This window comes from Geospiza fortis, unplaced genomic scaffold, assembly GCF_000277835.1.
Source record: "Geospiza fortis unplaced genomic scaffold, GeoFor_1.0 scaffold41, whole genome shotgun sequence".
Classification (NCBI taxonomy): Eukaryota; Metazoa; Chordata; class Aves; order Passeriformes; family Thraupidae; genus Geospiza; species Geospiza fortis.
This window is the reverse complement of record NW_005054299.1, coordinates 21150857-21164057: the sequence shown is the minus strand read 5'-3', so window position 1 is coordinate 21164057 and position 13201 is coordinate 21150857. Positions and strand designations below refer to the sequence as shown.

General features: G+C 39.9%; 1 protein-coding gene across 1 annotated transcript in view; it reads left to right on the top strand.

The window, feature by feature from the left end:
• RPS6KA2 (ribosomal protein S6 kinase A2) overlaps nucleotides 1-13201 on the top strand; it is a 155323-nt gene that overhangs the window by 131912 nt on the left and 10210 nt on the right. The window contains exons 15-16 of the mRNA XM_005416274.2: nucleotides 11092-11181; nucleotides 12649-12807. Coding sequence (XP_005416331.1) covers nucleotides 11092-11181; nucleotides 12649-12807 — 249 coding nt within the window. The remainder of the gene's footprint in view (nucleotides 1-11091; nucleotides 11182-12648; nucleotides 12808-13201) is intronic.

Genomic DNA, 13201 nt, shown 5'->3' with positions numbered 1-13201 from the left:
GCTGGCCATCTGCTGCAAATTGGGGGGGGGCATATTGTAGAGGTAATTGGATGTCTAGCAGTGCAAAGATGGTGTTTGCTGGTGTTGTAAAAGCGTTTGAGCAGACCTGGAATTTCACTCTTTTCAGAGCTGATTGAGATTAGGCACGTGTCTCACTGAGGAGCTTTTGGAATTTCCCCCAGACACCTCTCTGCACCTGTAGGCAGCTGTACTGCCTCTGTAAATCCAATCATGGAGCCTGCTGAAGAAGAGCATTTTCTTGCAACCTATTCCCTATTCTTCCATGTCATCTGTAAAAATGAAATGCTAATAATAAACTCTAAAGCTATTTTAGACATGCCCTCGAGCTTCTAAGTGCAATATTTCAGAATTCAGACATAGCTCCACTTCTGAGAGCATTTCAATACCCTGCAAGAGAAAACCCTGTAGACAGTCAGATTTCCTGCAAATTGAGTCTACAATGAAACTAGTAACCACCTATCTAGGTCAGTACAGGTAGATGTTGGTTTAGCAAGTCCATGTGTCATATTCTACTTGCACGTACATACTCTTGGGAGCTTTTAAAATTTTACTTTTAACTTTTTCCATCTCATTCCCAAGTGAAAAAAAGTAAAAAGCTCTGAAATACAAGTAAGGATTTATTCATTCTTCTGAATCACAGAATATTCTGAGGTGGATGCTTCACAATACTCTGATAGAAAGAAGAGAGATGGGAAAAAAAGAGTCTTTCTCCTTTGACGGACTTCTACTGTGTTGAAGATTCTTCTGCTATAATACTGATCATCTTGACTGCAGCAGGCCTAATGGTTTTTAACAGCAAAGAGAACTGGCATTTTCAGTTGCAGTTAAAAACTTCACATGGATATAAATGTAATGATGAGGTCAGAAGCAAAGGAAAATAAGATCAAAGTATTAAGTCACCTCTGTATCTATAGAAAATAATTAAGTTAAAGAATTATGCTAGAGGAGCTGGTAGAGGTTTCTGTGGGTGGAAGAAAGTTTAAAATGGAAGCCTAAACAGATTAAGAGCTCTTGTTGGAGTTCAGAATACTTGGTGAATCAGATTTTTCAAAACCTTCCAGAGATGTGATGCAATTAGCATATTCCGAATGTTTTTCTTGTCTTAAAACTATTGCACAGCTTTCAAGCTTGGAGCACTGGTGAAGCTTTCAGGCTGGATTTTTGGATGTGCTTCTTACTGATGCCAGATTAAGTAAATTAGAAAAGGACTTCATTTCATCTCCCTGTTTCTAAAGGTTTGTCTATTCAGATTGACTCCTGACCCCCAGCAGAGATTACTGGTGGATAATAGCCAAGTAAAAATTTCTGCTGCTGAGCCACTTCTACCCCCAATACTGCCCCCAATACTGCAGAGGTAGGTGGTTTAGATGCCGGATTCAACACCTTGATGTCAACTGTCTTTTTCTTCAGAATATTCAGCTGGTTTAAGTCTTGTGGGTTTTCAGTCCCTCCATGCTGTTAGAGGCAAGGTGGAAAACTAGGTTGTATATTCTAAAAAGCAGAATATACATTTTTCCCTCCTTTGAAGAAGAAAAATACAGTAGAGATAGTCCCAGTTGACAAGTCTGATTTTGCAGATGCCAGTATTACAGTGGAATTTGGATCTTTAAACTCATGTGAATCTCATGATTTTTTCCTATTTCTGTAATGTACTAGCCAACTGTTTGGCTCCAGATGTTCCACAGTTGTGAGCAAAGCCAAAGTTTGCAGTCTGTGTCTGCCACTGGGATACAAGTTAGTTTCTGCTAGAGTCCGAGTGAATCCTACAGCTCGTGTATAATTCTGGCAGCTGCAAAGCACTGAAAGCACATCCATCTAGCATGTTTTGGTGTGTGCAGACTGGAGAGAAGGTGCATTTTAATTTGCTACAAAAAATTGATACCAGCAGAGAAGTGGTGTCAGCATGCTACAATATAATAGAAATCAGTAACTCAGGAGAGCTAGTATTAGCAGGCCTATGTAATACAGCTGGTTGTATATGTCTATTTATTTGCTAATGACAGTGAGTGACATAGTCACCAAAACCCATTTAATTTCCAGAGTTTTTTCATAATTTCCTTAAACTTCATTTTCTGCTTCCATTGATGTTCACGATCTTAATTTGGTTGTTTCTAGGTGGTTGGTGTGAGTAGGTAAAACTGCACACTGATGTGAAGGCAGGAGGTATTTAGTGGCTCTACGTTTTCTCCTTAGCCTGTACTATGGTTAGGTCATTTAGTGCTGAATGCAATAAAGAAAATAGGAATCTTACTTAGTGAAATAAGAGTAGAAAAAAAAAGAGGAAAATCAGTCCAAGCATCATTAAATCTCCTTGAAAGTTAAGGAGTCTGTAGATCTAGAGAGATTTGCTTAAAATTGTCTCTCCTTAACCATAAAAAGTAACTAAAGTGAAACAGACAGTGGAAATTTCAGGGAAGGCTTTGTATCTATTTTTGTCTGTTTGGGATGTACTTAGTGTCTGGCAGAAAAGGGATAAATATATCAGTATTTAAATAGGAAGGTCAATGGAAAGTTTGCTAGATGACCTCAGATTTCTTGGCCCTGAGTCTGCCAGCTTGTCAAACCAGCAGGTACTCAACCACTGCTTGTCCAACCTTGCCCCCCCAGAACATGGTACAGAGGTCAGGCCCCAGGGTATGTGCACCAATCTCCAGGTCAGAGCCACTGGTAATCCATCCCTTTTCAATTTAGCAGGAGTTACCTGCTGCTGGAGCAGAGCACTGTGAGGACTGGCAGAGAGAGGATGGGCTGCATGGGCATGGATCAGATGCTGAGGTCCTGTCTCAGTTCTTGTTCAGTCCCTAGCAATGCAGACCCCCCTTGACTTTGCTGGCTGGCTGTCACAGTCAGGTTTGTATGGATAAGAGTAGGCCTCTATCGCATCTCATACTTGGGGGAAAAATGGCACCAGGAAGAATATAATGTCATGTAAAAAATGTCATGTAAATGTCATTAGTCAGTCAAGTGATGGGAAATAAGAGTGCCAACTTAGCGCTTCCAGAAGCCTCTAACTGTCCTTGCTCTTCCTCAAGATGGCTTATCAAGTTATCTATGAAAAGCACATATTTTTGCCTCTGCAAGATCATACTAATGATACCTAAAGATACTTTCCAATATTTTATTGAGAAAGTGTTTCTGACTGCAGTCTGGCCAAAATTTTTCATTACTATTTGCTTTCCTACCCTGAATATGTAATGCAGCTATTCAGTGTTTCAAATAATTCATAGGATGGAAATACAAATATTTGAATACCAGCATCAGACAAGTATTTCATAAATATGTTGCTAGTGTAGTTACAGTTTTATTAATATAATTCATATGCAGACCTATAGATTTCTATCTTATTAACATGCTTGCATATAGATGAGTTTTTCTTGTAGTACCTGAGTCGGAATACTAATCCCTGTGAGATCCTGTGCTCTTTTGATATCTGTGGTTTAAGACATAATATAAATAAATTAGAGAAAATCTATAGCAGAAAATATGCAAGAATTACAAGGCAAGTTTTATCAAGAGAGCTACAAATACGTGTGATGTAAGACAGACAAGAGCTCAGTGGGATGCGATCAAAATCTATAAATATCTCTAAGGTGATATAAATGATGGATGACAACCATTTGGCTGCTAAAGACAGCAAGGAAGACAGAATGTCTTGGAGCTAAAAAAGGGAGCTTCAGGGAAAAAAAGTCTGATTGTGAGAGCAGTTGGTAAAGCAAACTCTTCAAGAAAATGACCGAGATGTCTTCCCCTTCACATGCCTCGGAGTTGGTTTGTCATATTAGTGGAAATGTAGCCTTACAAAATGCAGGGTCAGAGGTACAAGACCCCTTCTTACCTTGATAGACTACAGAAAACACTTACCAGGTTTTCCCATTAAATTTGGTTTATAAAGCTGGGTGTCAGGAAATAACATGACTCAGACACTCAGGGAAAAGATGGCTTTGGGTGTCTGAAGCATACTTAAGCTTTTTGGCAGTGGGGCACCAAATTCAGTAGCCTATAGGGTGCCATTTAGGAGATACAGGCTTCAGAGCAGATTTAAGCACAAACCTTTATCCTTCTTTGAATTGGCATAGGGAGGGCTGTTTTCTAGAGTGCTCTGCAAAGAAACCAGCATTAATAGCCCTAATAAGGGCTAGTTGCCATACCATGAGTGATTGCAAACAGCATGAAGGGTGTCCTCTAGATTTGATGGAAAATGATTTACAGTAAAATGGATGAAGCAGCAAAGGGTGATAGATTATTGTTGTCTACAGTCTTACATCTGGAGGATCTTACATGTGATCTATGAGAGTATTTTTGAAGGCTTTCTTGGTTTTCCCTTTTAAAAACTTAATTGAAGGACCTGACTTCCACGCTGGACCAGGGTCGTTCCATACACTCACCATTACAGGAGGCATCATAATGGTGTCCTCATTTTTTAAGATTTGGGTTTTCTAGAATACCTGCAAAACTTCATTGGGTCCCACTTCTCTGTTGTTTTGAGTGTGTTCAGATAGGAGTTGGACTCGATGATCCTGATGGGTCCCTTCCAACACAGCATATTCTGTGATTCTATGCTTTCTGCCAGATAATTTCCCCACAGAAGTAAGTCAGTTCTCCAAGGAGACACTGCTTGAATGGCTGCAGCTACAGTGTCAGAAAGGCTAGGCCAGTACAGAGTGCTGGGCTCTGCTAGAAGGACGTGTGAGAAGGCAGGGCAGAGAGGCAGGAGTGGCTTGAGCATTTCTACAAGCAGCCAATTTGTTTCTAGCAGCAAGAGCCCTTGCTAGCTTTTGGGTTAAATGGGGTCAAAACATTGCTTAAATTCTTTACAAAATAATCAGAGAGGGCAGGTAGAAATACAGAAATGTGTGCAGGCCACCTCTTAATCTCAGCTTCAAAGCAAATCTTAAATGTGTAGTGGTTGTACATCTCTGGCTTAAGAATTACTACAGCCTCCTTCCCATTTCATCACAAAGCTCTCAGTGTCTCTTTCCTTGGCATGGCTGAACCTCTGAAGAATGTGAGTATATGGTATTTCTCTCTGCTAACTAGATCTTTTCTGAGACCTAGGATCAGGCAGCAGTTTTTCTACAGCTTAATAATATCATGTTTCTCTTCACTAATTTGCTTGCCAAATACCTAAAGTATTTTGGACAGAATTCAGTCCTTTGTGCCTCTGTTTCTCTTTTGGGGCCATTCAAACTATGTTTCTTGCATTTGTCTTCCATACTGATGTAATACTTTTTCCCCTTTATAAGTTCTGACTATGATTCACTGGTTTCCATCTCTGAAGCTTTCTGTAGAAGGTGAGAGCAGCGTTGCAGTTACTTTATGGACTGAAAACGCATCAGTCTGATCCAAGGCTCTGTGCTGAGCAGAGCAGACTGAGTGCAGAGTCTTCCGTACTAATCTATTCTGCTTCCAGAACTGAAGATTTCTCCCTAAAATGAGCTTTTCTGTTTCATGGCTGCTATTGAAATAAATTTGTTAATGTTTCTGTTCTGCTTAGAAAATGTGTGCTGCCCTATAAGTGCTAATGAACAAGAGCAGTTAATTAACACTTCCAGCTGACAGATTAGGAGTGCTAAGTCAGCAAATGGTGTCAGCAAGTGGGCATGCTCTGTGTGCAGAAATGTTTAATGTCTCACCTGCACAGCTTGATCAGATGGGCAGTCCTTATTTCAGAATAGGATTGCTAATTAGGCCTGTTTCTTCTTAATAGTAATTTTTCACTATTTTCCTGAAAGATTTAAGCATGGATAGAGGGAATGAATTTCTGAAGCTAATCAAAACTAATAGCACAGCAAATAGTCCCTCAGAAACCATTAGGCTTGGAAAAGTTCTCCTTGGAGACCTCTTAAATTTAAAATTATACCATGTTCTTTTAAATAATATTAGCCTTTCTGCAGTGATTTTCGTCCAACTTGAGTTATTTGACATCAGAAAAGGAACCAAATTAAAACAGATGCTTGGCATGAATAGACCTTATTTTTAGAAGGAAATATTACTGAGATGGAAACCTGTACATTTTCCAGCAGCACAGAACTGCAGAACTCTCTCTCTGTGACACTTCCATTGGAATTAGTATTGTAGATGAAACTGTCAGGTTAAAATCTGTGTGCTGTCACACCTCCTTCTTCAGAAGAGAAGTAAATCCCACCTATAGTCAGTTCCACTAGCGGTGCCCTGAATTTTCAAATACATCAAAATGTAGATATAATGTGCAAAGGGACACAAATTTAATTCTCCTTTTGCTCATCCCTCCCTTCCCAGAAAAGGAAAGGATTTTTACAGAGACTACCACATCACACTATGTAATGAATCTGTTCTTAAAGGAGATTATTAACCCATGCTTATTCTCCAAACAGACAATAGAAAAAAACTGTAATATAACCAAAAAAGGCAGCTTTAAAAAGCATATAAAACATAAAACTCTCTTCCTCCTCCATGCTTTTTTCACAAAACCATTCAAAGTTCTTTAGTGCTGGTCAAAAGGAGCTTTACATCATCCCACTGCCTAAATGCACTGGCAGCCTCAGGTGTGGCTGTACAAGGTATGAGAATGCCCAGGTGTCTGCCCTGCCTTCTACTGGACTTTTTGGCACTGCAGCTGGAGCAGCAGATTGGGGCTGTACCAGAAGCTCAGCTGCCCCAGCTCACAGTCTGGTATCTCAGTTTCAGCTACCAGGAAAGGTCGCTTGGGGCAGTTGAAGACAAGGCAGATTAAAAGATCATTTGATTGTTTGGTCACTAAAGATGCACAAGGTCCTTTGTCCCCAGCACAGACAGACCCAACAGAGCAGTTTCCTTGCTGCTAGCTCGAGCACAGCCTGGCCAGAGCTTCATCCTTTCTCCTCAGGCTCATATCACTGCTCTTCCCATCAGTGCATCTCATGTTTGTTTTCTGTCCTTTTTCTCACTCTCCTGCTTCTCTCTCACCTTTTCTTTTAGGCTGTTCATTTTCCAGACAGCAAAGGCAGTTACACTGTCTCCTCCCACCTCTTACCTTTTTCCAATCTCACAACGGTAGTGATGGAGAACTCCAGTGAGAAACACAGCCATTCTCCATTCTTCTCATGCACAGTCATTCAGGTGAATTTCAGCGCTGGAAAAGGCAATTTATATTAGCAGGACTGGTTCACTGAAAGTGGATTAGGGAGTGCTCACACGTACTGTTTCTTTGGCAGGGCTGTAAGGGCTGTAAGTCCCAGCTGGTGGGTGGTGTCAAACAGCTGAAGGCTCCAACATCTGCTGATGGCATAACTAGGTACAGAAGAAGAGATTTATCTACACAGTTGGAAGCGTGCAAATACCTTCACAAAAAGGCAGCAAGCAAATATATATACTGTTTATTTAGTTACAGTGCCAATTTCAGCAAGGCTTTACACACACAGAATTTTATTGATACTCCCTTTTTTACTCATTAGTCTGCTCTGGAAACCTCAAATCCATTGAAAACCCATTAGTAAAGGAGAATTAGATGATTTTTTTCCGTGTAGAAGACTTGTAAAAGCTGGACAGATGCATTAATTGGGATTTTGAAAATATGCTGTCCTGCTCCTTTCTTCCTTAATAGAGAAAGTGCTCATCGTTGTCCTTTAAAGGAGCTTGACTCATTTTAAAATATCATGGTGTTATTACCCTAAATCCCACTGAGGAGAGAAAATGCACCTTTTCCTTGCAGTTAGTCACACAAAGGATGTGATAGTTAAAGAGCAAACAAATCCCCTGTCAGAAATATTGACTGTGCTGAGCCCATTTTACTCTAAAATTCTCTCATACACTCTTTGACACTGACAAGTTTCTGAGCAATCCCTGGGTGTCCAATGCACAGAAAAAAGTCTGTTTGCTTTATGGCTCAGTTTCTTTCTCTTCTGAAGGGCAATGAATGACCCTTGTGCATCACAGCTCTTCTGGGCCAAGGTACAATAGAGCTCACATCACATTTTCAGTTAAGTTACTTATACATTATGGTGAATTTTTGAGTTGGTGTTCGCCACACCTCTAAAGAGAGAAATGGAAAAGTAGCATCATGACATATTACTCAAATTCTCAGGACTAGTAGCTGAGATCTTCCCTTAATTCTGTAGTAGAGTGTTTATAAGTACATTTTAGTTCAATTCAAATCAAAATGAGTTTCTTAAAGAAAAGACATCATTGCTTGCGCAGGAACAGCTGCAGGAGGTTTATGGGCTCTACCAGAGAGGAACAGAGAAGAGTCTGTATTCATACAAAATACAGTGTCTCAGAGGAGACAGAGACCGGGGTGGCAAATGCTTTTTACCACAGGAAATTCTGGGTGGATTTAACAGCACACCAAAAAACCCTCTGGAAGAGTTGTAAATCACTGCACAGACTGCCCAAGGAAATGGTGAAGTCACCATCCCTGAAGGCATTTAAGAGACATGTAAATAAGGCACTTTGGTTTTCTGATGGACTTGACAATGCTGGGTTGGGCTTGTTGATCGCAAGAGATCTTTTCCAACCTAAATGATTCTATGACTTTGTGAAAAGGAAGATCAGGAATATCATGGGAGTGGAGCTGTGGGGCATATTTATTTAATGGACTGCTGTGGCCATCGCAACATACAAATAAAGAAACTGTGCATACTGCAGCCAGTCTGAGCTGCAGAGGGATTTTTGGTGAAGTTGCAGCAGACATCCCCTCTGCCTCTTTAGGAGTCATGGGCCAAATGTAAGTCATAGGCACACTGAAGACAGGCACTGGCAGGGTGACAGTCTTTTGCTCTGGAGGAGAAAAATGGTTCTGGTCTGTCCAATTAGACTGCCCAGGGACTGAGAGGAATTTTGCAGGTCCCTTCACAGCTTTGACGATGATTTGTGGTGCAGTTTGGGGCAGTTTGTGCATGTAATCAGTGTACTGCAGGTTGCACTCACATTAAGTCAAAAAACATCCATATTTAGTGGGACTGTCTTGCAATTTGTATTTACATTGCATATTGTGAATTAGAAGCATTAAATGTCATCTGCTGCTGTTGCTACTACATCAGTAGCAGAGTGCTTTGGGTTGTGTTGGTTTTAGTTTTGTCAATAGCTGAGACTATTTTTGGTTTGGATTTTTTTAGGCCATATATATGCATTTATAGTCCTGCATTATTAATAGTCACTTAAAATTTTCCACAGCTCTGGATATTTGCTTTCACAGAGAACTGCAACAGAAAAGGAGTCTGGAATATATAGCTGGCTACAGCAGCACAGAGATAGTGGTCCTTCACACTGGTGATATTACTTGCCACAGTAGGTTCTGCTGCTTGTACAGGGCAGGCAGATGCTAACAGGGGTACATGTGAGTTACTGCAGTAACTTGACAAGAGGTTTATCAGTGTAGCCAAGGAAGCGGCCCTGAGGATCTTCTGTTAGGCTTACTGGTTGAGTGAGACACATTTAGTCACTGTGCTCGTGCTCACATGGAGTGGGTCAATCAAGGCTTCATTGGCTTCTTGATAATGTCTCAACTAAACTGGGGGAACAACAGCAAAAATTTTTATTTCAAACCTATTCTTGATGTTTTTTTTATTCAAATGTGAGCAACAACCATTTACCTGCATCAGCTGCCTGTTGCACTTTCATTTGTCACACTTCTGGTAATTCAGAATCAAATCCCTGATATGGCCTCAGAGGCATACCTGAGCCATGGACAATTTCTGGCCATCATTATCACTACACATACATACCAGTCATGATGACTATGCAACCTCTGATTTATATTCAGTTATGCATTATTATGGCTAATGCATAAGATACTACTCATGTACTTGAATTTGTATCACCATAAATAAACCATGAAAAATGCATATATTTTATAAAAAAGCAGGCAGGCATTTATCCTCATTAGTAAAAGAGGTTTTCAAAAAGCTGTTTTTTCCCTGCTAACATCATCATTTAAAATTTTTGCTCTGTGCCTAGCTCTTGGAGAGAACTAACCACATTTAAGGTTGGAAGCCTTGAAATCCAAGGCAACATTGGAAATGATTTTCTGAAAATGCCACCCATTCCACTTTGGTAAACCTGTTATTCAAAAGTACTGCTGTTGTTCTCTAGCAATAAGAAATAGAGACAAAACAGTGTATTCTTAATGAATTTCTGGTAGAATGAGTCTTTCACCATCTCCTATGCAGTTACTTTCGAGAGTCCAAAATGCAGAGATTTCCCTTAAAATTATTTTTTATTCCATACCTATGATTTAAATCTGCAAAGTGAGAAACATTAATCAGTGTTCTCACCTGGACAAATGACTAAAGCTCTTTGCTTGACATGGGAAATATAGGTACAAGAATCACTGAGGAGAAGTCAGTGCTCTCCTGATAGCTGGTTTTCCATGCAGTGATGCTCTCTAGGCAACATCTGTCATGTTTTTCTAAGACCTGTTGCTACAGGTTTGCTACATCCAAATCTAAAACTTGTGCATGTCTTGCTATATTGCCTAATAAGGCAAAAGACACTGACTACATAGAAGTGTTCTACAAAGCAGATTTCTTTCCAGTTTAGAAATGGGTAGAGTTCGGTTACGTGGCCAAATACAGTGTCTGGTCACTCTTTTGCTCACTACAACAGCTTGGCCCACAGAGCCAAATGATTACCAATAGTTTCAGTTCAAATCTCCCCTGACAGTAAATGTCCATATATTTTCATTTCTGACAAATACACATGACAATTAATTTCTATTAATTTATCAGCATATATACAAGTATATGCCAATATGATGATTCTATCATTTTTTTATGTCAAAGAGGTAATTTTAAAACTACGATTATTTTAAAACTCTCAATGTTGTTCGATTTCTAAATGACACTTCTTGTTACTGCCATTATTTATGGGTAAACAGAACTGTAGGCATCAAAAAGAGGGCCTACGCCTCCAGAATCTAAACTAATTATTGCTCCATCTGCCTTTGGCAGGCAGTCAGCATGGCTGTCATTTGCACATGGTTTGAACTCTCCTCTTGTAGAATAATGATTAATAGAGGAATTTTGAATAGTAATTTGTTTAAATTGTAGGAATTGGTTGCTTTGTGCTTAGTGCTGCTCACTGATATTTGACTACAGTGTCCTTCATTTATTCCAGATAATCGATAAGAGCAAGAGAGACCCTTCTGAAGAAATTGAGATACTCTTGCGATATGGACAGCATCCAAACATCATTACTCTTAAAGATGTGAGTAGTCTTTGAGCACTTCAGCATTAAATGATTTTCACCTTCTAATCATGCTCACTTATCAATCCATGTCTGGAAAACTCTTCAGTTGAAGGTCCAAGCTAAAACCAGACCCAATGAAATCAAGGAGAAAAACATGACTTAACCAATTACTGGATAGCTTTTGGAAAGACTGGTCAGGTTATGTGTTCTCCAGTTACTGTCAAACAAACCATAAATAAAACCAAAGGGGCACAGTGCTGGAGAATGAAAAAATGGGTTTGGGTTTGCAGCACTCTTTAAAAGGAGATCTCCCTAGCTTGGGGCACTGCTGAATACACACAGCTGTGTGGCTGGGCAGGGGGATGATCTTTCTCGAACAGCAGTCATTCCTGTGCAGCCTGTGCTATCTTCTTTGCTGGGAAGAGGAGAGCTAACAGAGTCACTAGGATTCCTCCAGTAGTGGTTTAATACCAGGAACTATTTGCCTTCTACTCCAGCAGCCATTAAGGTATTTTTCTTCAGCATTACATATGAAAAAAATAATCATTCATTATAGTTAAATGAAGTAATGGCCTTTGGTCAGAGGTGTTTTACTTTAGCTGCCTGAAGTCTCACCTAAAATTGTCCACATCATTTCAGATTCAGAGTTACAGAACAAATCCTGCTTGTGTCAGTGGCTAGTACATTGTGGTTTAGACCTTAGGGAAGTATATAAGAATCTCCTAATCACGTGCCCTCAGGAAAGTCTCACCTAATTCCTAAGGGTTAAAGTGTATCTAAGAAATCTTAATAAAATAAGTTTTTATATTCCTTTCCAAAAACATTTAGCATTGATGACTATAACACTGCCTATTATTACAGTCCAGATAAAGGATGATGACATGAAAATGGTTATCCTCCAATTTAAATGATAAAAATTCTTTTACCAAGTGCCATTGACATTGAATGTAAATATGTCTTGCAAGCTGATATCAACAATATATTCACCAGAATTGCAAATATAAACTAAATAATATCATTAGATGCAAATGTTGGCTAACAGTATAATACAGCTCTTTAGCTGATCGTGAGTCAAAGGGAAATATTGATATTTGAAATGGCAAATGTTACCCTGTGGAAGTGGAAAGAGAGAACACTGCTGAGAAGAATGCTTGGGTGAGAGCCAGCAGACATTTGAAGCTGTGTGGAGTGGTGCTGTTTGTAACAGCTGAGCCTGCTCTCTTGACATGATAGAAAACCAGGCAAGCTACATTTCTATGAGGAAAAATCAGCAAGCTGCTACAGACACCAGAAAAGAGTGATGATTTAAGTCATTTTATAAAGTTTTCTTTTTAGTTGTTGAGCGTAAGGAGCCCATTTCCCACACATTTGCTGATATTTTCTTCTTGCAACTTCCCACACAAGCAAGCCAGCACTGTTGTTAAAGGATCAACCTTTACCAAGTTGACGGGTCCGAGACATGTATTTGTTGTGTTCCTGTTGCAGGTCTATGATGATGGGAAGTTCGTGTACCTGGTGATGGAGCTGATGCGGGGCGGCGAGCTGCTGGACCGCATCCTTCGGCAGAAGTGTTTCTCAGAGCGGGAGGCCAGCGCTGTGCTGTGCACCATCACCAAGACTGTGGACTACCTACACTCTCAGGGGGTGAGCCTTGCTTTTTTGGCTTAGCTGCATCCACCTTCTTAAAATTCAACTTCTTGAAATGGCAATTAGTTGTGATTTTGCTTCTCTGAAATGTAAATATGTTTTCTGCCCCCGCCCCCCAAAATTCTACCTCCATATTTATAGTTACATTTGGTTTGTGAAATAGGGTCATTGACTTTTTATCCATTTTCCACTGAACTGAAGCATGTCAAAGTAGTATTTTCTTTCCCCCACAATGCAGGATTTTCAAGTTCATGTACTTTCTTGAGATATTAGTTGTTGACTTTTTATCACAATCATTATTGCAGGATCTGAACTTTCAGCAACACTTCAGATAGCATAGCTGAATCAGCAGACAAGTAGAAAATCAAGTGCTCAGTTCTCCAAATGAAGT